The following is a 27198-nucleotide window of genomic DNA, read 5'->3' on the forward strand; positions in this document are numbered from 1 at the left end:
ACATTAAAACATTTTTCATGGGAAGTCAGGAATCTAAAACAGAAATGAATGTCAAACAAAATGAGAGACCAATAGAAATGGAGATTGGAAACAGCAGCAAGTGAGATAAGAAGAAATCTTTTAATCATGTACATAGCAGGACCAGACAGGACCGTTAAGGGGTTGGTGCAGCAGGAACATAATAAAGAATCACATAATGGTAGATGTTTAAGGTCAGTTCTTCAATAGTTTTCACAACGACTACCTGATGGAGTTTATTTTTAGTTTAGAAATCTACCTAGAGACCTGTAAAGTAGATGTTTTGAAGGAATTTTTTACACTTTGCTCACAGGCCTTCCTGTTGGGAAAGTCTGGAGTATTGGAGTATGAAAGTATTGGGAAAGTTGGGAGGCAGTGGCGTAGTGGTATTGTCCCTGGATTGGTAATCTAGAGGCCCAGGGTAATGCTCTGGGGACCTGGCAGATGGTGGAATTTGAATTCAGTAAAAAATCCGGAATTAAAGACTAATGATGATCATGAAACTACTGTTGATTGTTATAAAAACCCGCCTGGTTTTCTAATGTCCTTCAGGGAAAGAAATCTGCCATCCTTACCTCGCCTGGCCTACATGTGATTCGAGACCCACAGCAATGTGGTTGACTCTTAAAATGCCCTCTGAAGAAGGGCAATTAGGAATGGGCAATAAATGCTGGCCTAACCAGAGATGTCCACATCCTATGAATGAATAAAAAAAAATGTATGGATGTTTACCCTAATTTTAATGGGCAATGAGTCAAGGGTTGAGGATGGACAATTCCCTGAAATGGAAAATTTCACTTGAAATTTATACAGGACACTTGACGGAGTCCATGTTATTAACCGATGTGACAATGAAGGACATTTTGTTTGCAAGTTCAAAAGTTATGACCACCCTGGTGTAGGATGGAATCTAATTCTATAAAAACCTAAAATGGCTATTGCTGATGAATGTGTTATTTGCTTTATAGACACCTCGCCACTTATGTTTTCTTTTGATGGATGTGAATTAGGTTAAGTGGTGTGAGGTGAGGGTTGGCGATCCAGTTAAAGTAGCTTAGTGCTGTGCTCCTTTTGGGATTATTGAATGTATCCATAAATTTAGTACTTTCAACTTTTTGTTATCAGTTAATGTGAACTGCAGACACTGAATCTCAGGCTGAGATTCCAGAAAGGGTGCATTCGCAATCTCAAAACTAAAAAAAGGAGAGTGAATAGAAAATAAAAGCACAAAAGCAAAATAACTGCAGATATTGGATACCTAACATAACAGAAAATGCTAGAAATATTCAGCAGTTCAGTCAGCATCCGTGGGGGGAGAAACAGAGTTACAATTTCAGGTATAGATTCAGTATTTGGTCAAATATTGCCGCTCAAAGGCAAGCAACATTGGAAAATATCAGCATCGTTATCCAGAAATGATTAGAACACCAAACAATGCTCCAACTGGATCTGTGGAAGCATTTTAGATTAAAGATTATATAAAAATCAAAATGTTGAGTTATCAAATCAAAGATGTCAACATCTGTGAAGTCAATACTATGAATTCTACAATATGAATTTAACCTGCACCCTGTGTAAAAACCCATCTAACAAGAACAGAATTAACAAAATAAAAACACACATTTTAATGAGCAATACCTGCATGTACATTCACCACTGCACTCTGAGGGCTTTTGCAGATGTTGTCTGTCGCTAGAACAGAGATTGTATAATATTCACCACACTGCAGGTGTGGGATTTGAGCCATGGTATCACTGGTGTTGAATAAAGCTGTGACTCTTTGACTATCTTGAGCGGTCACTGTGTATAACTTTGCTCCATCGGTGTCATCCCACGAGAAGGATACTGCATTCGAATCACAATTCAGCTCAGCTTTTAGATTCTCAGGAATGCACGGTGCTGTTTAGAAAATACAAATGAATATCAATCCTCGCTCTCTGTCCTGTAAACATGCAGAATAAATGCACAGCTATTTCCATGGTAGACATTATTTAAGGATTAATAGCTTTACCAGTTTGGGTTTGAACAGAAGTACTTGAAATGCCATTCCGGCTATAACTGAGTGTTGTTACAGTTATGTTATAGGTCTGTCCACAGTGTAAATCCAGCATTTCATAGCGTGACTCTGTTGTGTTGTGCGAGTGTGTATGTCCATTGCTGCCTTCTGCAGTTACATCGTATGATATTGCTCCATTAGTCCGTTCCCATAATACTACTACTCTATTCGAATTACAGTCCAGGTTCACAATGATTTCACCTGGGGCACACGGTGCTGTAGAAAAGGAAATATAAACAATAATATCCATAAGGGTTGTGTGAAAAAACGTTTTGTTTAAATGAACCTTGTCAATATCTTGCCAAACATAAATAACCCCAATAAGCCTGTCACAGTTATACTCCACATTGTGACGACTCAATCCAGGTTTACAAATAACAAAATTAAGCTCAGGTGTCACTATGGTCTATACTATACCCACTTTGATTGCTAAGTCTTCAACTATTTTCGCTGAATGCTCATCTTTATATCAATGGTGCCAGATGGACATACAAGGATATGGATCCTAGATCTCTAGCTTATTGCTGATATCCACAGTGAGTGAAAGTTGCTGAAGTGCAGGGTGAAGGGGGAGGAAATCAGGGGAACATGGGGCTGTGCTCCTGCCGCTGTGTACAGGAGCGCCCTGGGGCCCCACTGAAGGATGGCAGCTCACGGGCAGCAGGCGGGTACATGTTGTTTATTTAGGATGGCAGGCAGTGGTTCTGTGTCCCAGTTTAATTTTGGATGAGATATTTGTAAATTAGACGCTTTTAAAAGATTTCCAATTGGGCCAGTCCAGTAGTGGCTGTAACAGACAGGACGCTCATTTTATACTGATATAAGGCAGCATTGTTTTGTAGATATCTAATTCTCACTCATTGGGCTGTATTTTACGTGCCCCCACTGGGCGTGTTTTGGGCAAGGGGGGCACATAAAATAGGGCAAGTGCCCACCCCACCACCTTCCACACAAACCAAACCTCACCTACATAATACAGGGGGTGGGTGGGCACCAAAATCGGCAGCCCGCCCACCACATTTAAATAAGTGATCAAGGGTCAAGTCAAGTCAATTGACCCTGAAAATACGCTGCCCACACCATAAAACATTTGGCGTGAGCAGCCAGGTGGGAGTGGGCAGCCTGATTTTTTAATAAACTTCCTCAAAGGGCGGGAAGGAAGGAGGGGGGGGTTCAATCTTCAGGGACAGCCCTTTGCCAATCAGGGAGGAGATGGCTCCCCTAATATCAAACACCCCCTTCCTTCCTACCTGCCCACAGCCTTAAACCCACCCCCCAGCCCCCCTCCTGGCCTACCCAAACCCTCCTTGCCCAAGACCTCTGACTTAACTGCTCTGGGGATCCATGGGCCTTCTTCCCTCTTCCCCTGCAGTCCCAGCAGCGGCCACAGACACACTCTTGGCGCTGCTGGAACTGATGGGAGCTGCCATCCAATCCGATTGGCCGGCAGCTCCAGGGGGCAGGACTTCCTCCCCAGTGAGGGGCAGAATTCCCACTTGGCACTTACCCAGCCCACCCGCAGCACTTTATGGCTGCGGGGCAGGTCGGCGTGATGCTGATCAACTTTGCTTCCATGGGGGCGAGCTATCTGCCTCCGCCCTTCCCATACTATTCAGCCATCATCATCATCATCATCATCGTCGTGTGTGCTCTGCCCGAAGACAGCTCCTTGGCTCATAGTGGTCTTTCCATGTCTCTCTGTCCCGTGCCAGTCTTTTTATTTGCCAATAATTTCCTTCAATTTTCAGGCCACCCAGCATTAATATTCTCTTCCTTCCTCTAAAATCTTTCCTCCATAGCATCTCTTACTAGACTGTTTCCTCTAAGGTGTGCCCTGTCCAGTCTCTCTGCCGTTCCCTAACTACATTCAGCAAATTTCTTTGTTCTTTCACTCTCCTCAGCATTTCGCCATTTGTTACTGTTTCTGTCCAACTGATCCTTTTCCATTCTCCTCCAAACCCACATTTCAAAGCTACTTAGCAGGTTGGTCTCCTATTTCCGTAAGGTCCAAGCCTGGCATCCATACAAAACAACACTCCAAATCAAGCTCTTTACAAGTCATGTCTTGGGTTGTTTATGCAGCTTTCCGGTTAACAACTGTCCAATTCTGCCTATTTCATCATTGTGGTCTATTTTAACACTTCGCAACCATGGCAAAACTTTCAGGTGGACAGTTTAAAATAAGCAGGTTGAAATGTTCTAGGACTCAGCTGATAGGCTTATATTATACCGAGGCAGTGCTAGTTGTCCATGTGCTGTGTTTCCAATCACACTTTAAGGCCACATCTGTCACACCTTTCCAGTTGTGAGATCACATAGCACCATTTTTGAAGGGTTGAAAGTTGTCTCACTAGGGAGCTGCCCCTTACTAACATTGTCTAAACAGATTAACTTGTCATCTGATTTAATGACTTCTCTCCCGGATCTCTGTGCTCCTCCAATTCCGACCTCCTGTGCATCCCCGATTTTTTTAGATCTCCATCAGTGGCAGCCACGCCTTCAGCTGCTCTGTCTTTGCTGCTCCTTTAAAATGCTCTGTAGAACCTATTTCTTTGGCCAAACTCTTTGTCAACAGCCTTAATGTCTTTTATGTGGCTGAGTGTCACATTTTGTCGCATTATGCTCCACTGATGTGCCTTGGGAAGTTTTATGTTAAAGATGCAATATAAATGCAAACTGTTGGTGTTTGTGTGGTGATTAACTTGGCTGCTTCAGTTTGCATACATAACAAGAAGGACCACACTTCAAAAACAAACCCTTGGCTGTGAAGTGCCCTGTGGTGACTAAAGATGTTTTACAAAGGCAAAATGTTTCATTTCTATATTACCTGTGCGAATATCAGAACTGGAGCTTTGAATGCTGCTGCAGTTTTCACCAAATGCGAGTACAGAGATGCTGTATATTTGGCTGCAGTGAAGATCTGGGATTAGACAGTGTGTTTCAGATGTGGTACAGGTGGCTGTGTGTCCATCACTCCCCTCTGCTGTTGCAGTGTATGACACTGTGAGATTACTCAGCTCCCATGTCACAAAGGCTGTGACAGCATCAATATCGGCTTGTACATTCTGAGGGGGGCATGGGACTTATGGGAGGAGGAAAGAGAAATGAGATATCATGAATTAGTGATACCAGTGTGGAGTCAAAATTCTTACCTTTGATATGAAACTCAATAAATAAGCACCTAATGAGATCACACAGAGAATTCAACGTGAACTTTAATTCATGATTCGACCTTTTGTTTGCAAGTTTCTGAAGAGGCTGCTTCATAGCGGGGGGAAAGAAAGGGAAAGCTTATTCTTCTATTCTACAAATAGAACCATCTGCCATTAAAGCTGGTAGGTGGATAGAAATCCAGAGATCTGAGCATTCAAACTCAGAGCTCACAACAGCACTTGCTACTCTGTCAGTGTAAAAGTTATTAAATATCAGAAACTTCTTTAGAAATTTTACCTGATTCAGTTTCAAAACTGGAAGTGTTTACACTCTGACAATAACCATCCATTGCTTTGACTGTGATCAAATATGTTTGACTGCAGTGCAGGTCCAGGAATTCACAGCTTGTCTCTGTTGTGTTACATAGTGTTTGGTGTCCATCTTGTCCTTCTGCTGTTGTAATGTACCACAGCGCACCATCACTCCTCTCCCATGTCACTGTCATACTCTTGCTGACACAGTTTAGGTTGGTATCAATATACTGGGGTGCACATGGGGCTGCAAAATACAGAAACACAAACTGGCTGTGACGTGGCAAGAAATATCTATAATCCAAAACATTCAAAATCAGAAGGGTGGAATCTTCTCAGTCTCTCGGAAGGCTGAAGGGGAATGGGGGAGTATCTAAAGCTCCCCAATACTGAGTGAGTTTACCAGGAGTGGGCTACCAGGGAAATCAACAGCCCCCTTCACGGAGGCAGGTAACCAATCAAGGTAATTATGGCCCCATTTATGAGCCATTTTCCCACACCAACGGAACTTTCCCCATGTCAATTGCCTCCCCACCACGCCCTGCCACCCACAGAGCATGGCAATGGTTTGGCGGGAGGTCAAACAGCCATCGGAGCCCGCTCTCAATGCGCTTCTGATAGCAACTTTGAAAAAGTCACAGCATGGCCAAGACCAATCTTGAGCGGGTTGGCTCAGCTTTGATAGCCCTAACAGCTTTGAGCCTTCTTTGTTAGTAGACCTGCAGCCTTTCGAGTGTGCCTTAAAATGCAGCTCTCACCTTCCGCCTCATCAGAGCCCACCTCTTCCAGGAGGCTGCCAGCCAGCCAGGCCCTCTACTTGGGCCTCCCTGCATCCCGATTGCTCCTGCCGTCCTTAATTGGATGGTGAATGTGGAGGCAGCAAGTTAACTGGCAGCCTCCTGGACGATCATGACACTGTGCCATGGAGTCTGAAATGGACCCGACTCCTGGCTGGAAGATTCCAGCCCAAGTCACTCTAATTTGTGCTTCTGAACAATAATTTATTTTTATATTGTCTTTTAGTGAGTAAAATGCCCTAACATATTTGACTGCATCTACTGCAACAGTTCCTAAGGAAAATTCTGACCCTTTTTAAAACAGGAAGGCTGTCTTTTGAAAGTAAATGGCTTAGTTTCATGCAAATATGGTGCTAGTTTCATTGAGAATGACACAAAAAATTTCTATACCCATCCTTGTGTAGAACAATCGAGGCAATTTTTAGCCATTCAGCATTTGTACTTTAGTAATTTGACTTGTGTTTCTTTTGCTTGACTTTCAGCAGTTGTATTTATATTATTTATCTTTACTCATACTGAATGACACATGAAAAGTAGCCGACAGAATGGGTCAAATATTCCCCTTAGGCCACTTGTTGACTGTCCATTCCTGTCAACTTCAGTCATGTGCCTTGTTTGGCTACTTACACTCAAAATAATATGCTACTTGCGTTTAGTGGAGACATAATACAAAAAATGTTGTAAGTTCTAGTTCGTATCTCAATTCCTGATCAGACAGTAAATTCCCTGTCCTAATGGAGCATTTAAAGATATTTATAATGTGGAGGATTACACCTAAGTGAGATTTTTATGGGGAATCAGTTGTACCAGTTTTGAATTATTCTATCCCATACAAAAGGACTTACCAGTTCTGAATTCAATTATAGAGCTTTGTGAAGTGTCACACACACCGTCCAGTGCTGTTAGAGTTAAATTATACATCTGCCCACAGTGTAGGTTGGTTATTTGACACTGTCTGTTGGCTGTATCACATGACACTGTGTGCCCATCACTTCCTGCTGTTGTTGCAGAGTATGACACTGCACCTTTAGTGTGGGTCCATGACACAGAAGCATCGTTTGTGTCACAATCCAAGTGGACATCGAGATTCTGTGGGATGCACGATACTGAAAAGAACAAAAAGACCAGGTAAAGAGCACAATGACCAGTGGCTGCTTTGTGGAATTGTTTTTGAACTGAAGCCTTCATGCAAATGCATTCGAGAGTTTTTCTGGAAAAAGTATTTAGACAGTGTAGAAATCAGGGTTAGTGAGATTGATGCAGATATTAGTGTTATGGGAAAATCCGTTTCTCTTTAGTTACCTGTTTTCATTGAGACAGAAGGACTTTCAGCAGTGTCACATGAATCATCGTGTGCACGAACGGTGATGGTGTAGGTTTCTCCACAGTTCAGGTCAGGGATATCACACATGGTTTCATTAGCGCTGCATTGTTGTACATTGCTTCCTTCAGCAGTCGCAATGTATGAAATTGCACCTTCACTTGATTCCCATGAGACTGACAAATATCCATCATCACAGTTCATGAGAGTATCAACAATCTGTGGGACACATGGTACTGCAAAAAGAAAATTCACAAGCATTCCCTTATGGAAAAAATACTGATCCAAAATATACAAAAACCTCCATGTTCCAACCAATCTTTAATAATAAAAACACAGTTTTTTTCTATCTGGACTGTTTTGATTGGTCAATTTAAAGGGTGCATCTGTTGGTGGTTTTCTGTGGTGAATGATGCCTGGGTACCCTCAATAAAGTTTCGAAATATTTAATTAACCAGTTGTCATCCCCCAGGTGCAGAATAACCTCACTAAAGATAAACCACCCAAAGGGTGAGGGGTGTGGGTGGGAGTGAGGTGGGGAGACAGGGGCGACAGCATGGGTAGGGGTAGGATGGGTGTGGCTGAACAGCAGGGAGGAGAACAAGGAATGAGAAGGATGAATGCATGGGAGGTATGGAATAGAGGAAGGAATTGGCTCTGGAAGAAGGGATAGGATGGGGATCATATGAGGGGGATGAAAAGAATGGGATGGGTATGGCCTGAGAGGGATGGAATGGCATGGGATGGGAGGGGGGTTTAAAGAAGGTCTGTTGTGTAGTGAGAACACTACTTTCACTGCAAATGTTTTGTGGGTTGGAAAGCAGGGGAATGTCAACAACAATGTTATCCTGGCTAGAGAAATCGGGAGGGGAGGAAGTAGCGTGGGGGGATGTTATGGGGTGAGTGGCATGCAGGAGGGGGCAGCAAAGGGGAATGGCATGGGAGCGGAAATGCATGGGAACTAATGAATGTGGTTGGAATGGAGGATGCGGATGATATGAAAGGAATGGGATAGATATGGCATGAGAGGGATTGCATGGGAAGGATGGAATGGCACAGGATGGGGATTTTAAAAAGTACTGTTGCAATAAAGATACTAATGGCATGACAAATGTATTTTTCTGTGGGTCTCTGTAGAGTGTATTTATTTTAGAATTTTTAAACTCTAAATTCATGTCTAGAATTACCTGTTTTAACTGTAACAGCAGAGCTTTGTGAGCTGTTACATTGCATGCGGATTGCCTCTACAGTTATATAGTAGCTCAGTCCACAATACACATCTGAGATCACACATTCAGTGTCTGTTGCATTGCATGAGGCCCAATGACCATTGCTTCCTTGGGCTGTTACAAGGTATGATTCTGTGCCATTACTGGGATCCCAAAACACTGACACATTATTACTTTCACAGTTGATGTGAGCGACCACATTCTGTGGGATACAAGGGGCTGTAGATAGGAGAAAACATGGAATGAAATACTTAAACCGTAGTAGATTTAACGTTACATATACATTTCTGAAATCTACACAATATCAAATTTTACAATTAATATAGGGAAACAATGCAGCTATTTTGTGCAGAGTGCAATCCCAGGGCAATGAGATAATATCTAGGTAATATGCTTGCAGTGGTGTTTGAGGATAAATGTTAGCCAGTCTCCTGTAATGGCCTAACCACCCTATTGTCTAGTACAATAATGCATATAGCAATGGAAGGAACTCTCAGTTTGTGGCCAGCTGGATTGTCAATCAGTCTGTGAATCCTTCAAGTATGTCCAAGGGAAATGATGTACTAAAACGACAACATCCAACTCTCAGCTCACAGCTGAAAATCTTCAACAGTTTCAATAAACCCAAAAGCAATCCAGTAAGGAAGCCCCACAAATTGGAAGAGTAGACCAAGGCACTGCTTCCTAATGTATCCGGATTCCTAGATGTTTACTGGGTAAAGGCACCAATCCCTGGTATGTACTGATTTCCTGACAGTTTCCTGAGCTAAAAAGAGCTCTACAACATGCATGAGAGGCAGTTTGATCAATATTGAGTAGAATTGACTGCTGGATAGATGGGATTGTAACAAGGATTAACTATAGAAATTATCAATATACAAAATATGAAGTAGTGTTTATTAATTTACAGTTTGATAATGCCACTTGGGCTTATAAATTTTCCTGTTTTTTTTGGGACTATGTTCTGTTTATTTTCTTTAATTCTTTGTTTATTAATCTACTGCTTTATAATTCTACATTCTTTCTAGTTTTTCCTGCCTTTTAGGGACTCTATTCTGTTTATTTTAATAAAAACACAACCAAGGTTTTACCTGTTTGGATTTCAAAAGCTGGACTTGGTAAACTGGTACAACTCTCATCCATTGCTAATATAGTTATACTGTATATCTGACCACATGGGAGGTCTACGATCTCACAGTTTTCCTCTGTTGTGTTGCATGGATACCTGTCTCCATCCATTCCTTCTGCAATTGCGATGTAGTTCACTGCACCGTCACTCTGCTCCCACAATACTGATGCTGTGTGTGTTGTACACTCCAAAGAAGCACTTACAATCTGGGGACTGCAAGGAGCTGAAGATATCAGAGAAATAAGATGGATTAAGGCACAGTCAGTTTTTTTACTTAGATTCATCTAATTTGTATGCCATCAAGAAAGATAAACCATGTTAACTATAGTTAGTCTAACGTCAGTTGTGGAATAACAATTAGAATTCCTGACTGGAGATAAAATTAGTGAGAATTTAGAAATAAAGATTAATCAAGGACCGCTAGTATGGAGTTGTTAAAGGTGAGTCATGTTTGATGATTTTAATGGCTAGATATAGGAAATTTAATGAATGTAGAGTATGTAGATTTTTGGAAGGTGTTCAATATTGTGTCCCACAGGAGGTTAGTAAAATTTATTCATATGGTGTAAGAAGAAATGTAACGATGTGGATAGAAAGTTGGGAACGTGACAAAATCAGGTAACAATGCCGCTTTTGGACCCCAACTGATTTTGCTCTCCATAGTACTGAAATAGTAATAGTACTGCAATAATACTGAAGACTTGTGCTCCAGAACTTGCCGCGCCCTTAGCCAAGCTGTTCCAGTACGGCTACAATACTGGAAGCTACCCAGCCATGTGGAAATTTGCTCAGGTATGTCCTGTAGGCAAAAAGCAGGACAAATCCAACTCAACCAGTTACCGCCCCATCAGTATACTCTTGATCATCAGTAAAGTAATGGAAGGCGTCATCAACAGTGCTATCAAGCTGCACTTGCTTAGCAATAACCTGCTCACTGATGCCGAATTTGGGTTCCCCCAGGTCTACTCAGCTCCTGACCTCATTACAGCCTTGGTTCAAACATGATTAAAAGAGCTGAACTTCCAAGGTGAGATGAGAGTGACTGCCCTTGACATCGAGGCAGCATTTGACCAAGTGTGGCATCAAGGAGCCTTAGCAAAACTGGAGTCAATGGGAATCAGAGGGAAAACTCTCTGCTATTTGGAGTCATATCTAGCACAAAGGAAAATGGTTGTGGTTGTTGGAGATCAATCATCTCAGTCCCAGGACATCACTGCAGGAGTTCCTCAGGGTAGTGTCCTCGACCCAATCATCTTCACCTGCTTCATCAATGACCTTCCTTCCATCATAAGGTCAGAAGTGGGGATGTTCGCTGATGATTGCACAATGTTCAGCACCATTTGCGACTCCTCAGGTACTGAAGCAGTCCATGTCCAAATGCAGCAACACCTGGACAACAGGCTGACAAGTGGCAAGTAACATTCATGCCACACAAGTGCCAGGCAATGACAATCTCCAACAAAAGAGAATCCAACCATCACCCCTTGATATTCAATGACATTACCGCCACTGAATAGCCCAATATCAATATCCTGGGCATTACCATTGACCAGAAACTGAGCTGGACTAGCCATATAAATACTGTGGCTACAGAGCAGCTCAGAGGCTAGGAATCATGTGACGAGCATCTCACCTCCTAACTCCCCAAAGCCAGTCTACCATCTACAAGGCACAAGTCAGGAGAGTGATGGAATACTCCCTACTTGCCTGGATGAGTGCAGCTCCTACAACACTCAAGAAGCTTGACACCATCCAGGACAAAGCAGCCCGCTTGATTGGCATCAAATCCACAAACATTCACTCCCTCCACCACCGATGCACAGTAGCAGCAGTGTGTATCATCTACAAGATGCACTGCAGGAACTCACCAAGACTCCTTAGGCAGCATCTTCCAAACCCATGACCATTACCATCTAGAAGGACAAGGGCAGCAGATACATGGGAACACCACCACCTGGAAGTTCCCCTCCAAGCCACTCACCATCCTGACTTGGAAATATATCGCCGTTCCTTCACCGTCGCTGGGTCAAAATCCTGGAACTCCCTTCCTAACAGCACTATGTATGGGTGTATTTACACCACATGGACTGCAACGGTTCAAGAAGGCAGCTCAAGGGCAAGGGCAACTAGGGATGGGCAATAAATGCTGGCCCAGCCAGCGAAGCCCACATCCCATGGATGAATAAAAAAAAATTAAAGTAAATGGGCTTTAAAACTGGCATGTCACCTGATCACACGGACTTTCTGTCTAGTGACTTCATTGAAATGACTCTGGCATTAACGCTGCACTTTACAAGGTGATTATGTTTTAAAATGGCCCTTTGACTTAAAGTGAAAGGAACATTCTGAAAAGGGGAATGGTGAACTCCTGACAAACACTTCAGTTCGGGCAAGCGGCCATGTGATCGCAGGTTACCATAGGGAGAGAAACTCAAATAGGAACCTACTGAGGTGTCGGATGGCAGTTTTAGCACCTTTCATAGTATCTCACAGGACATAGGACAGCTACTGCAGAGTCGCAGGCAGAGGAATTGGAACTCTCCCAGGAACAGGTCTTCACTGTTCTGTAAGAAATGATGGGTAGCAGAAGTAAAACTCTCTTTGGAGAGAACAGTTTTACCAGGGCCAACTAAACTATTTAAAAGAGTTGGACAAAGGAATCCCTGGAATTCTGGACTGTCAACAGTGTTGTATCCTGAAGGAGAGGGGAATTCATCTTGTGCCATGCTGATGGTGATCGTATCCAAGAAAACTTTGGAGCAGTGGAATAATTGTCAAAGGCCATTGGAAGTTTTAACCTGTGTGGCGCGGAGAGGTGGGAATGACTTTGGGCTGGATTTTTATCCTAGAGGCGGGTAGTGGGAGTTCCCAGCTCGGTCTGCCCGCCTTGGGTGAAAGTGCCAGCAAAGACCAGATTTTCATTCTGGGGGGAGCGGGTACTAACTGGAGTCAGGCCTGCTGCCCCAAGAAAGAGTTTGGAGGCAGCCACAAGGGCTGCCATGTGCCAAGGAAGGCTGTTTAAAAGGCCCAACTTGGTGTTCTGGCACTTCGTCCCAGTTGTAATAATAGCAGCAAAACAAAAAACAGCTCTCCAGTCACCCCTCACGCTACTTCTTCCCCGCCCACAACATACTCCCCATGCCCCATTCTTTCCAACTCATGCTCCCTACCCACCCCCCATAGCCTCTCATACCCTCCATGTCAAGCTATGCCCTTATACCCACTATGGCCCTCATACCCTCCATGCCAAGCTATGGCACTTTCATGCCCATTCACCCACTATACATTCTGTATAGAACCAATGAACACTATTGTAACAATAGTATTTGTGAAACCCATTCATTCATTCATAACTTTCTAGTTTCTTAAAAAAAGCTTCTTTCGCTACAGCCCTATAAATGTGTCAATCATCCAGACCCTTTAAAGTATCAATAGCAGAAACTGCAAGCTCTTGACACCGCTTCATCTTGTAAATAGTGTAAATAAACACTATGCAATTGACAGAATAGATCACAGAGCAAGAGCTGTCAATCAAGCAATATTTTCCCTGGGACGATGCTGTTTCAACAGTTTAATGGATGTCTGGGCTCTCAGCCAAGAATACATAACGAGGCCTTTCTAAATACCTTTCTAAAGGTTCCTTCATCCAAGTATGGTGCATGAGACATCTGAGGGGCCGTGAACCATGATTTCTTTAAAAGCTGGCCCGACTTCATGAAACTGTGGGGGACTAGGAGATGCCTAGTATTGCTATGGAGCCGGCCTGGCCAGGAGTGCAAGTTGTGAGCTTACGAGCCACACCAACCCGCACACTTAACCTGCACTGGTGAAAATTGGGGGTGTCAGGAATGGGGTCAGAAATCCTGGAATAGGGTCCTGGCTGCCATTTTTTCACCTTAACAAAGACTTCTGACTCCATGGCCAGAATCGCCCCTGCTCACCGACGCGTAAAATGATGCGCGGTGACGCTGGGTGTGTGTCCCGACGTCTTCAGATCTTCAGTTTGGCGGGTGCGCAGCAGAGTTGGCTGCGCACCCACCGAACTGTCAAAAACCTATTAAGGCCATTTAAAAACTAAGTAAAGTTATTAACTGAGCTGCCCATCCAGCCTTAGGGTTGGCGGGGGGCAGGTGAAGAGCCCAGGCGGCCTTCACATTTATCATGAAACCTCATCCACGGGCGGGATGAGGTTTCATGAAGGGTTTATAAATTAAATAATTTTTTTAAATTAAAGTTCATTGACATGTCCCAGCTCATGTGACACTATCACATGAGGGGACATGTCTTAAAAGTTTTATTCTTCCTTTATTTAAATTTTTAAATATCAAACTGATCTCCCTGAGGCAGCTCTGTGCCTCAGGGAGATTTCTGCGCTCTTTTGCGTGCATGCGCGAAATAGCGTAGGCCCCGATTCAGTGTATTCCCCCCGCCCGCACGGGGAGCGCTCAGTGCTTCTGGGTGCGGGTCATGCTGGGCGGGCCTTAATTGGCCGCCCACGCAAAATGGTGGCGCCCAGCCGATCGCGGGTGGTGACCGGCTGTGCGCCCGCCCGCATCCGCTTCCACTCAGCCCCCTCTGATGGGGAGAAAATTCTCCCCCAATGAAAATCTAGTCCTTTGTCACTGTTCCTTTAATACTATCGGCGGGATTTTCCGCACCTGCCCGCTGCTGCGATATTCCAGTCCCGCTACAAGTTAATGGACTTCTGGCTGGGGCGCCGCCGCCCGCGGTGGGTCCCGCTAGAATGGGACTGGAAAATCCTGGCCTATATGTCTGACAGAAGTATGGCGTAAAGTATGTGTTCTGTAAGTCGTATCTCAGTTGATTTAGTTAGTTAATGCAAAACTTACCTTTTTCTTTAGTTTGATGTATCACTTGTCAGTTAATGTTTGTATTATTTTAATTTTAGCTTGTTTGTTACAGTAAATGTCTTAAAAATTGAAATCTTGTCCTTCGGTCATTTCAGTTGGGTCATTCTGGAAACTTGGCTCTTTTAAAAAGTTATCAATCTCTATGTGGATTGTAACACCTCACCATAGAGTTTGTGCACATAGTGTTAGCTGCATTGGAGAAGAATGTGGTGCAGCCAGGCATCAGTGCTGGATTTGCTTTTGCCTTCTCTATATTTGGATGCTTTGAACTTATCAAATTCGTTGACACAAAAGTAAGAGATTTGACAAACAGTGAGGAAAATTGTAAGGGGTTTCAGGGAGATATGAACTGGTTAGGAGAAGGAGCAGAAATGTGCCATAAACAATATAGAATGGAAGTGTGTGAGGTGATACATTTTAGTGGATAAATTAAGAATTCAGAGTACACACTTAACAGAGTACATTGAATGATTTTGGTGAACAGAAGGACCGAGGCATTATAGATACTTATTTCATTGTATTATATGTTAATAATTAATTATTCCAGTAATTAACATTTCTGGAACATTACTTTTTTTTGACTACATGCTGCATCAATTAATAAAGTAAGGAGTTACCTGTTTGAATTTCAATGACTGAACTCTGGGATTGGTTGCATGTGCTGTCAGATGCTGTGACATATACAGAATATAACTGGCCACAGAGTAACCTGGGTGTTCTACACGATGTTTTTGATGTGCTGCACGATGTGATGTTCCCATCGGCTCCTTCAGCAAAGGCAGTGTACAACAGTGCACCTTTACTATAGTCCCACGAGACCAAAGCTGTATTTAGGTTACAATCCAGTCTTACTTCTACATTCTGTGGATCACAAGGGACTGAAAATGAGATTGAAAGTTAAAATGGATGTCAGGTGACAGAATAAAACCATCAGTGTAATTTCAAATAAATAAAGGAATGGATAAATTTTCTAAATTTTCAATAATTGCATTAGAACTTGTCATTCTATAAACACAGGAAAGCAAATATAAAATTAAAGCATGCAGACTGTTATTTCACACAACAAGTACCATAAATGTAGACCTGCATTAATTCTGTCGCATAAACACCCTAACAAGAGACTATCTAGCTGAAGTCACATTCACATGCAAATTCTTAGAAAAATAATTGTGCTGGCCTAAGTGTGTAGTTTGCAGCACTTTTCAAAATAGTGATAGCACTGATTCTAGTTTGTGCATCACTCATCACTTAGTGGCTCTGAATAAATCAATAGGATGTTTTGTCATTGTCTGCAAATATTGACCAAGCAATTTTAACTTAAGTTTACGATAGTTGCTACACCAGCATGGTGAACATTATTATGGATAATAGGATCATGCTCAAATTAGAAGTCACTCGGTCCTGTTGGGTTGCATCCTAGGTTGCTGTAGGGGTGGGGTGTATTGGGAGTAACAGTGCAATATGCAGATGTTCTGGCTACAACAATTTTTTAATCCTTCTTGGATATGGGAGTAGAGCCAGTGGACTGAAGGGTTACAAATATTTCACCCTTGTTAAAAATAGGGGAAAAGGATAAACCTAGTAGCTAGAGGACAGTCTTCCTAATGTCGATGATGAGGAGTCGGCTAGGGACGATAATCCCTGAGAAAATTGTCACTTGGGAAAACATGGGTTAATAAAGCAAGGATCTGTTAAAGGCTAATTGTGTCAGACAAACTTGATTGAGTTCTTTGATGAAACAATATTGAGTGTTGATGGTGTAATGTGGTTTATGTCATGTATATGGACTTTCAAAAGGCATTTGATGAAGTATCACCTAATTGACTTGTTAGCAAAATTGGAGAGCATGGAATTAAAGGGACAATGGCAGTATAGGTACGAATTGGCTGAGAGACAATAATCAGAGAGTGGTGGTAGACTTATTTTTCATACTTGAAATAAATATGCAGTGGAATTCCAAGGGTTATTATTAGACCACTGCTCATATTAATGACCGGGAATTAATTATTTAGAGCATAATTTCAAATTTGCCAATGACACGATAAAGAGTGAGAAGGATAGGACTTCAGGAGCATATAGTGTTAGGGTGAAATGGGGCCACATATGGCAGATGTGAAGTGATCCTTTTTAGAAGAAGAATAAGGAGAGGCAACATAAACCAAAAGTAAGAAATATATGCTATATCTTTATTAATCACTGGTTAGTCTCAGCTGGAGCACTATGTCTATTTCTGGGTGCAACACTTTAGGAAGCACATGAAGGCCTTGGAGACAATGCAGAGGCGAGTAACTAAAATTATACCAGGGATGAGGGACTTCAGTTATCTGGAGACACTGGAGACGTTGGGGTTGTTCTACTTCAAGCAGAGAAAGTTAAGGAGAGACTTAATAGAGATGCTTAAAGTAGTTTTGATAGTTTTTCCTTGTTTACTCTGTTTTCATTGGTAGGAGGGTTGGCAACCAGAAGTCACAGATTTAAGGTAATTGGCAAATAGCTAAAGGTGAGGTGAGAATTTTTTTACCCAATGTGTTATTCTGATCTGGAATGTACTCTCCTGAAAGGATGGTGTAAGTTCACTCATAAGTTTCAAAAGGGAATTGGATATATACTTGAAAATGAAACATTTACAGAGCTATGGGGAAAGACCAGTGGAATAGTTCTAAATGGAAAGTCTCCCAAACAGCCAATTGGTCTCCTTCTTTGCTGTCTGATTTTCTGATGCCCATCCGGAAGATCTTTCCAGTCACGAGAAATTCAGAAGCTTATCTTTGGACATCTTTTTATTCATTAATTACCTTAGGCTTCAACCAATCTTCGCATGCGATCCATATTTCCGCTGAACTTCCAAAGATATAAGATCATAAGAAATAGGAGTGGGAGTAGGCCATTTGGCCCATCAAGCCTGCTCTGCCATTCAATAAGATCATGGCTGATCTGATTGTGGCCTTAACTCCACTTCTCTGCTTTCTCCTTGACTCCCTTGTCAATCAAAAATCTGTCTAACTCATTTTTGAATATATTCAGCTACTGCTCTCTGGGGAAGAGAATTCCAAAGATTAATGACCTCCTGAGAGAAGAAGTTCCTCCTCAACTCTGCCTTAAACTTTTAAACCGTGTCCCCTAGTTCTAGATTACCCCACGAAAGAAAACATCCTCTCAGCATCGACTCTGTCAGGCTCCCTCAGAATCTTATATGCTTCAATAAGATCACCTCTCATTCTTCTAAACTCCAATGAGTATAGGCCCAACCTTCTCAATCTTTCCTCATAAGACAACCCTCTTATCCCCAAGGAAACGTGTGAATTCAATATTGACTTTTTTAAGTATCCAGCTCCATATTTTGTGATTTGGGGTTCCAAATCGTTTGCTGTGCTAAAATGTAATGCTTGTCCAGTTAGATACCCCTAATAATAACATTCTTGATTTCTCGTGCTTGGATGGGTTGTGGTGTTGGGTAGGAGTTGGGGGTGGCACAGTGGGGGCTGCGTAGACCCACAATTTGGAAAGATATTGTCAGTGCTAACCTATTGGAAAATGCTAACTCCATTATGCAGGATCTTTTAGAACACTAAATTCTGCTTCCATCGGATCAGTGAAAACATTTTAGGTTAAAGAGGATGCAAAATGAAAATGTTCAAAATGCCATTTCTCAATAGTCAGACCAAATACATAAACAGTAACTCTGATGTGGATGGTATAAAGTGGGGTCTGCAATTTCACCTGCGCCATGCACGGGGGCCCCTTTAACAAGAGCATAGTTAACAACATAAAGATTCACTTATGCAGCTACTGCCTGTGGAATGTAAAACCTTATTGGTTAAGATGCTACAAAATATTTTATGGAAATGAGCAATACCTGCGTGTACATTCACCACTGCACTCTCAGGACTTTTGCAGATGTTGTCTGTTGCTGGAACAGAGATTGTATAATGTTCACCACACTGCAGATATGGGATTCGAGCCACGGGCTGGAATTTTCCCCCTGTCGGGGTGGTTGTGCGGGAGCGGGGCGGGAGCGGGCGTGAACCCGACTGGGGGCACCAATTGGGGTCATGCTGCTATTTAACATGGGCGGGCCGATTAAGACCTGCCCAGCATGACACACCTGGAAGTGCTGAGCGCTCCCTGTGCGGACGGTGGGGGGATTCCCTGAGCCTTTCGCAAAGGTGCCTCAGGGAGATTAGCTTAAGTTTTAAACGTCTAAGTAAAGAAATGAAAAGCTTTTAAAACATGTCCCCTCATGTGACAGTGTCACATGGAGCTGGGACATCAATGAATTGTTAAAAAAATTTTCATTGAATTTTTAAACACTTCATGAAACCTCATCCTGCCCGTGGGTGAGGTTCCTTGAAAAATGCCAAGGCTGCCCGGGCTCTTCGCCTGCCCCCCCGCCAACCTTAAGGTTGGACAAGCAGCTCATTTTATTAGTTCAATTAGGCCTTTGACAGTTTGGCGGGCGGGCAGCCGACTCGTCTGTGCGCCTGCTGAGCTGGAAATCTAAATGACGCGCGGTGACATCTGGGCACCCACCCAACATCACCGTGCGTCATTTTACGCATCAGCGAGCGGGCCCTGCCCCCGCTCGCCGACCTGAAAATTCTTCCCATGGTATCACTGGTGTTGAACAAAACTGTAACTCTTTGACTATCTTGAGCGGTCACAGTGTATAACTTTGCTCCATCAGTGTCATCCCATGGGAAGGATACTGCATTCGAATCACAATTCAGCTCAGCTTTTAGATTCTCAGGAATGCATGGTGCTGTTTATAAAATACAAACAAATATCAATTCCTTCTCTCTGTCCTGTAAACATGCAGAATAAGTAAATGTAGAACTGTATCCATAGTAGATATTATTTAAGGATTAATAGCTTTACCAGTTTGGATTTGGACAGAAGTACTTGAAAAGCCATTCCGACCATAACTGAGTGTTGTTACAGTTATGTTGTAGGTCTGTCCACAGTGTAAATCCAGCATTTCATAGCGTGACTCTGTTGTGTTGTGCGAGTGTGTACGTCCATCGCTGCCTTCTGCAGTTACATCGTATGATATCGCTCCATTAGTCCGTCCCCATGACGCTACTACTCTATTCGAATTACAGTCCACATTCACAACGATTTTACCTGGGGCACATGGCGCTGTAGAAAAGGCATTAATAGAAACATTAATAATCATAGGGTTCATGTGAGAAATACTTTTGGAAAAATCGTCTTTGCCAATATCACACAGAACTTAAATAACCCTAGTAAAGCAATCATCATTATACTTCACATTGTGACGACTAAATCTAGATTTAATGTATTCTGGAAACAAATTTCGGCTCAGGATTCTATGTCACTATGATCTGTACCCACTTTGAACATTAAGTCTATATGTATTTTTTTTTAATGTTAAATATCTATATCAAGCATGCCAGATGGGCATAGAAGAATACAGATCCCCAAATCTCTAGCTTATTGCTGATATCCACAATGAGTGAAAGTTGCTGGAGTGCAGGCTGAAGGGGGATGAAATCAGGGGAACGTGGGGCTGTGCTCCTGCCGCTGTGTACAGGAGCACCCTGGGGCCCCACTGAAGGATGGCAGCTCCCAGGCAGGTACATGTTGTTTATTTGGGATGGCAGGACATTGGTTCTGTGTCCCGGTTTAATTTTGGCTGACATATTTGTAAACTAGGCACTTTTATAAGATTTCCAATTGGGCCAGTCCAGTGATGGCTGTAACAGACAGGGTCCACTTTTTATACTAATGCAAGATAGCATTGTTTTCTAGGTCCTTCTAATTCTCATTACTACTTTCTATTTCACCACTGTGGCCTATTTTAACCCTTTCTACCCATGGGAAAGTTGGTGGGCTGGCAGTTTAAACTTAGCAGGTCAGAAAGTCCGAGGGCTCAGTTGACAAGTCAGTGCTGTACTGAGTTAGTGCTGGCTGTTCATGTGCTGTCTTTTCAATAACGCTTTTAACCAGCACCTATCACAGCTGTTCCAATTGCAAGAGACTGCAGCAACATTTTGAAGTGCTGGGAGTATTTTCATTGGGGAATTGTCCCCTATTAATACTGTCTAAACAGCTTAACATGTCATTTTGGGATCTTGCTCTGAGTAAATTGGCTGCTCAGTTTGCCTGCACAACAACTACACATTAAAAATAATCTCTTAACTGTGAAGTCTCTTGAGATGTCCAGGAAAGATAAAAGGTTTTACATAAACTTGTTTTTTTTTTTGTTTCTATATTACCTGTCCCAATATCATAACCGGAGCTTTGAATGCTGCTGCAGTTTTCACCAAATGCGAGTACAGAGATGCTGTATATTTGGCTGCAGTGAAGATCTGGGATTAGACAGTGTGTTTCAGATGTGGTACAGGTGGCTGTGTGTCCATCACTCCCCTCTGCTGTTGCAGTGTACGACACTGTGAGATTACTCAGCTCCCATGTCACAAAGGCTGTGACAGCATCAATATCGGCTTGTACATTCTGAGGGGAACATGGGACTTTTGGGAGGAGGAAAAAGGTCATAAATTAGTGATACTGTTACAAAGTTCCAATGGGGAACATAGGGACGGGAATAGGTCATTTACCCCTTCGGGCTTGTTATGCCAGTCAGTTAGATCATGGCTGATCTGTATCTTAACCATGTACCTGCGTTTTGGTTTCATATTCAATATCATGAGGATTCTGGACAGTGTAAATAATGAGAAATTTCACATTGGCGGAAGGGTCAAGAATTCACTGAGAGGTCAGAGGTCACTGAGTTACAGCGATTGGCAAAAGAGCCAGTGGCGACATAACGAGAAACCTTCGTAGGCAGCTAGTGGTTAGGATCTGGAATGCACTACCTGAGTGTGTGGTAGAGGAGGGTTCACCCATGGCTTTGGAAAGAGTGTTGGATAATTATCTAAAGAGGAAAAATATTGCAGGGCTATGGTGAAAAGGCAGGAGAGTGGGAGTAGCTGAGTAGCTCTTAAAAAGCTGGCACGGGTACAACAGGTCAAATGGTCTCTGTGCTGTAACCATTCCATAATTCTATCCCTTGATTCCCTAATTTAACAAAAATCTGTCTAAGCAAACTTCCACCCCTTTGAACTCCAGCACTCACGAGATAAAGGTGAACGTTCCAATAGCTATTTCACTGTTTATTTGTGCCTGTCCATTATGTATTTTTGTGACTTCTGTATCTGGACCCCTAGAATTCTCTGCCCCTTCAGTTTGCAGTTTCTTACCATTTAGAGAATACCTTTCCTTATCTTTCTTGGTTGCAAAATGGATGACCTCACACAGAAATCCTTCTACGACAGCTTTGCCCAATGATAACCTTTGATACCAAACTCAGAAAATAAATATTTAATGAAGAGATCCCCAATAACCGTGCAGTAACCAGGTTTCCATTCAGAAACACAGAATTCAACATGGACTATAATTTCTGATCGGGGCTTTTGTTTACAAACTTCTAGACAGGCTGCCTCACAGTGGAAGGGAATTCTAAAACGAAAGATCGTGGTTGCTAAGACAAAGTGTTAATGTTAGTAACTGGATGGAAAACCAGAGACCATATCATTCAAAGTCTCTGCTGAAAAGGGTCATCACAGAGAGGAAAACAAGTGTAACATTACCTCCCAAATTATCACTATGACCTTCCTAGACCTTGAACCTCACGACAGAACTAGCGATGGTGCCAATGTAACAATTCCCAGAAGTCACAAACCTCTTTAGAAAGTTTACCTGTTTCAGTTTCAAAACTGGAAGTGTTTACACTCTGACAATAACCATCTGTTGCTTTGGCAGTGATCAAATATGTTTGGCTGCAGTGCAGGTCCAGGAATTCACAGCTTGTCTCTGTTGTGTTACACAGTGTTACGTGTCCATCTTGTCCTTCTGCTGTTGTAATGTACCACAGCGCACCATCACTCCTCTCCCATGTCACTGTCGTACTCTTGCTGACACAGTTTAGGTTGGTGTCAATGTATTGGGGTGCGCATGGGGCTGCAAAATACAGAAACAATAACTGGCTGTGACATGGGCAAGAAATATCTACCATCTAAAATGTTTAAAAAAAGATGTCGCAATATTTGTGCTTCTGAACAAAATTTAATTTACTTAACATTTTCTTTTAAAAAATAAGATCCTCTAACATATTGTACTGCACCTATTGGAATGATTACTAGGGAAAATACTGGCTCTTTTAAAATATGATGTTTCTCTTTTTCAAAAATAAATGGCTTAGTTTCACTCAAAGATGGCATTGGTTTCAATGGAGAATTACAAATAAATCTTTAGCCATCCTGCTGTATTAAGGTTAAGGCGTATTTTTCATGATTCAGTATTTGAACTTTATTAGTTGGACATGTATTGCTGTAGTTACACTTTCAGCTGTTGTATTTACTGTCCTCTGCTCTCATACTGGATGACACATGGCATGTAACTGAAAGAGTCAACTATTCCTTGAGAGCCAGGGTAACAGGGAGGAAATTAGACCTGTAGTTTATAAAGGAGAAAAACATTCATGTTTGATACACCTTTTCACATCTGTTTCCGGGTACATGGCATTACACTATCAGCCATAGCAAAAACTCAGTACATGACCAGTTCAATAGAAATGCAAAACAGTGAAATAGGTTTCGAAAGGGTCAACAGCATATAATCAACCTTGCCACAATTCTTCACAAGGGTGTCCTGCATTCCATCCCATAAAACTCCATCTTGCACAGAACACCTGTCATCCCTCTTGTCCAATGCCTCACCATCTCAAAATCATTTCCTACATTAGTGACTACACTACAAAATTATTTCATTGGCGGTTATGTGCTTTTAAAGTTGGGAAAGGTGCTACATAAATAACAGCCTTTCTTTAGTATGATTTCAAGCCTCATCATTGTCTCACTCCATCCTACTAACTTTGGAAAGCATCTCTAGCTCTTGATCTTAGTTTTTGGTCCCTTATCTTTGGATTCTGGATTATTTTGTTCTTCCCTCCCCCCCGAGTCTCTCCTTGCCACCCACTTGTTCCACGTCACTGATGGAGACTGAGCTTTTAGCCATCATGAACTTTCTGGTTGGAATTTATTTTGACTCATTACCGCCCTGCCTATCTTCAAAAGACTCCTTAAAGCTAAATGCTGCCTTCACTCACAACTTCTCCCAATTCCTGTTCGATATTCATATTCCCTGTCTCAACGATTTGAGATGAATTATTATGTGGAATGTTCTATATAAATCAAGGGATGTCATGGGAATCAGTTGTACCAGTTTTGAATTATTCTATCCCATACAAAAGGACTTACCAGTTCTGAATTCAATTATAGAGCTTTGTGAAGTGTCACATATACCGTCCAGTGCTGTTAGAGTTAAATTATACATCTGCCCACAGTGTAGGTTGGTTATTTGACACTGTCTGTTGGCTGTATCACATGACACTGTGTGCCCATCACTTCCTTCTGTTGTTGCAGAGTATGACACTGCACCTTTAGTGTGGGTCCATGACACAGAAGCATCGTTTGTGTCACAATCCAAGTGGACATCGAGATTCTGTGGGATGCACGATACTGAAAAGAACAAAAAGACCAGATGAAGGGCACTTGTCCAGCAGCTGTTTATCTTTGTAGAATTATTTTCTAACTGAAATCTTCATGAAAATGTCATAGAGTCATAACGACGCAGGTAGAGGCCATTCAGCCCATCGAGTCTATTCTGGCTCTCTGTAGAGCAATCCAATCAATCCTATTCCCCTTTCCATCCCCATAGCTCTCAAGTGCCCATCTAATTTCCTTTTGAAATCATTATTTATCACCACCCAAGTACCATCAGCTAATGGGAACAGCTTTACTTTGCCCACCTTATCTAAATCTGTCATAATCTTGTACACCTCTAATAGATTTCCTCAGTCTTCTTTGCTCCCAGGAGAAGAAACCCAGTTTTTCCAACCTAACCTTGTAGCTAAAATCCCTCATACCTGGAACAATTCTGGTAAACCTCCTCTGTACCCTCACATCCTTTCTAAAGTGTGGTGACCAGGGCTGGAGTTGTAGCCTAACCAGAACTTTATACAGTTCCAGACAAGTTTCCCTGTTTTTGTACTCAATACCCCTCTTTATGAAGTTCAAGATCCTTCTGCTTTGCAAACTACTCTCTCAATAAGTCCTGTTGCCTTCAAAGATCTATGCACATGAACCCCCAGAATATATCAAAAAATCAGTGGTCCTAGCCCTGAACCCTCCAGTGGTGGAAAAGCAACCATTTAACATGGCTCGATGTTTACACTCCTTAAGCCAATTTTATCCAAGCTGTCACTGACCCTTCTGTTCCATTAGCTTCAATTTTGTTAACCAGCCTTTTCAAACTCCATATGGACGACACTCATTGCATTCCCATCATCAGCCTAAACACGTTTCAGAAATTCCTCCCTTTCCTTACCCTTTACTGTAACATTATCCCAATAAATATTTGGGTAATTAAAGTCCCCCAATTTACACTGGAAGCAGAGCCCTTTGCATCCCCCACCCTAAAAGGCAGTGGCGAGCTCGCCCCTGCTTGGCCAGCTTGCTCCAGCAGCCAGTTAACGGCCGTCGGGTCTTTAATTGAGGTGGGCCTTCCACCCTCAGTGAGAGGAAGTCTCAGGTATGAAAGCTGCCAGCCAATCAAATTGCCTGCGGTTCTCTTGTCCCAGCTGCACCACCAGGAGTGGTGGCCACTGTTTGGAGCTCAATTGCCAAAGGTGAGTAGCATGGAGCCCAGACCCATAGGTAAATCCGTGGTCTTGCCACGGGCAGGCTGATACGCCCTGGTGAGGGAGGTAGGGCATCAGGAATGCCACAGGGGGAGGGGAAACATGGGCTGCGGTGAAATACCTTGGTGGCGGCCTCCAATGGGCACGAGGTGTCCAATCAGAAAGTAACTTCCATCTAAGTCTGGCCACAAAGCTTGCCCGGATTTACTGGACAGCCTGAATACTTGACACTGGCCTCCCCAGCTGGGGGCAAAATCCCAGCAGCAGCAGGAGGAGGCTCTTAACTGGCCATTAATTGACCACATAAGGTGCTTAATTAACCCACAGGTGAGATGCCTCCCCTGCCACAAGTAAAATATCTGCAGAGGTGGGTGGGTAGATCACAGCGCTGCTGCCATGGTGCCTAATTTTACCCCCTGCCCCCCACCACACTCCCCCACCCCCCATCCCCCACCCCCAGCTTGCTGCCAACCTGTCTCCAGTCAGTTTCGCCATCCTTTAGTTATAGCACATCTCTGTGATTTCCCTGCAGATTTGCTTCTCTATCTCTCTCTCTCTGTCTCGCACAATTTGGAGGCTTATAGAATACCCCCTGGAGCATGATCACCCCCTTTTCCCTTCTCAACTCTAAATGGATTTGTCTTTGCTCCCTCTTTCTAAAACTACAATGTCTTCCTTTAAAAACACTGCTACCCGACCTTCCCTATCTTCCCTGAACATTTTGTATCCTTGAATATTAAGGCCCCGGTTCTGACTATTTTTAAGCCATGTTTTTGGTATTGCCAATACATCATATTCTCACTGTAATTTGCGCTTGTGCACCACACTTTGTGTTTAAATACATGCAGTGTAAACCTGTCTTTGTATTCTTCACAGTCCTTCCTAGTCTGCTGCTATACTTCCTTCTCTAATACTATCTAACACTCTCACTCTTTAGGGCCCATTATTCCTCTTTTCTACTTGTATATGTTGGTGCCCATGACTTGCCAATTTAGTTTAAACCCTTTCCAACTACACTAGTGAACCTCCCCTCGGGTACATTGGTCGCATGTATTCAGGTGCAACACATCATTTTAAATAGGTGCCTCTTACCTCAGAGATGATCTCAATGTCCCAAGATTCTGGGACCCCCTCCTGCACCATGCTTCAAACCACACATTGATCCTCCATCCTAATTCTCAGTAGTGAGTGGCACTGGGAGGAATCCAGAGGATGTTAACCTTGAGGTCCTACTTTTTAACTTTCTAGATCCTGAAAATCTAACTGCAGGACCTCAATACCTGCCCTCTTTATATTATTAGCATGGATGTGGGCCACAACTTCTGCTCACTCTCTTCGCCCTGCAGAATATTCTGAACCCTCTCTGTATGTCCTTTATGCTGGCACCAGGGAGGCAACACACCAAGCAGGACTCCTGACGACAGTTACAGGAATGCCTGTTCAGCCCCCTAACTATGGAAACTAAAAGGAGTGCATTACTAGTCTTTCCTGTTCCCTCCTATGCATTTTCTTAGACATTGGTGCCATGGGCTAGACTGGACTCCTTCAAGGTTTCACCATGCTCAGCAGTCTCCAAAGCTGAGTATTGGTTTG

The 27198-nt window shown here is 42.8% G+C and overlaps 2 protein-coding genes across 2 annotated transcripts in view; both read right to left on the minus strand.

Annotated features, from left to right (window-relative positions):
• Positions 1-8889, minus strand: part of LOC144692705 (fibronectin type III domain-containing protein 7-like) — a 28779-nt gene extending 19890 nt beyond the window's left edge. Inside the window, exons 1-7 of the mRNA XM_078561794.1 lie at positions 8844-8889; positions 7638-7892; positions 7181-7441; positions 5525-5785; positions 4902-5156; positions 2030-2290; positions 1657-1917 (exon numbers count right to left, since the gene is read on the minus strand). Of these exons, the coding sequence (XP_078417920.1) occupies positions 1657-1917; positions 2030-2290; positions 4902-5156; positions 5525-5785; positions 7181-7441; positions 7638-7892; positions 8844-8889 (1600 nt within the window). The remainder of the gene's footprint in view (positions 1-1656; positions 1918-2029; positions 2291-4901; positions 5157-5524; positions 5786-7180; positions 7442-7637; positions 7893-8843) is intronic.
• Positions 8890-9838: 949 nt separating this feature from the next.
• LOC144692789 (fibronectin type III domain-containing protein 7-like) lies at positions 9839-21563 on the minus strand. Its single transcript, XM_078561870.1, has 4 exons — positions 21122-21563; positions 19761-20021; positions 15503-15763; positions 9839-10237 (listed from the first exon to the last, which is right to left on the minus strand). Exons 1-4 carry the CDS (start codon positions 21399-21401, stop codon positions 9945-9947), a joined length of 1095 nt encoding a protein of 364 aa, XP_078417996.1. The 5' UTR covers positions 21402-21563; the 3' UTR covers positions 9839-9944.
• Between the last annotated feature and the right edge of the window lie 5635 nt (positions 21564-27198).

The sequence above is a fragment of the Cetorhinus maximus genome, chromosome 17 (assembly GCF_964194155.1).
Source record: "Cetorhinus maximus chromosome 17, sCetMax3.hap1.1, whole genome shotgun sequence".
Lineage (NCBI taxonomy): Eukaryota > Metazoa > Chordata > Chondrichthyes > Lamniformes > Cetorhinidae > Cetorhinus > Cetorhinus maximus.

Excerpts from the sequence above, each read along its gene's own strand:
- LOC144692789 (XM_078561870.1), bottom strand. The coding sequence starts at position 21,401 with ATGACCTTTTTCCTCCTCCCAAAAGTCCCATGTTCCCCTCAGAATGTA. Across the intron at positions 20,022-21,121 it reads CGGTTATGATATTGGGACAG|CGCCATGTGCCCCAGGTAAA; the intron begins GTAATATAGAAA and ends CCTTTTCTACAG. Across the intron at positions 10,238-15,502 it reads AGTCATTGAAATTCAAACAG|CTCCTTGCAGTCCCCAGATT; the intron begins GTAACTCCTTAC and ends TGATATCTTCAG.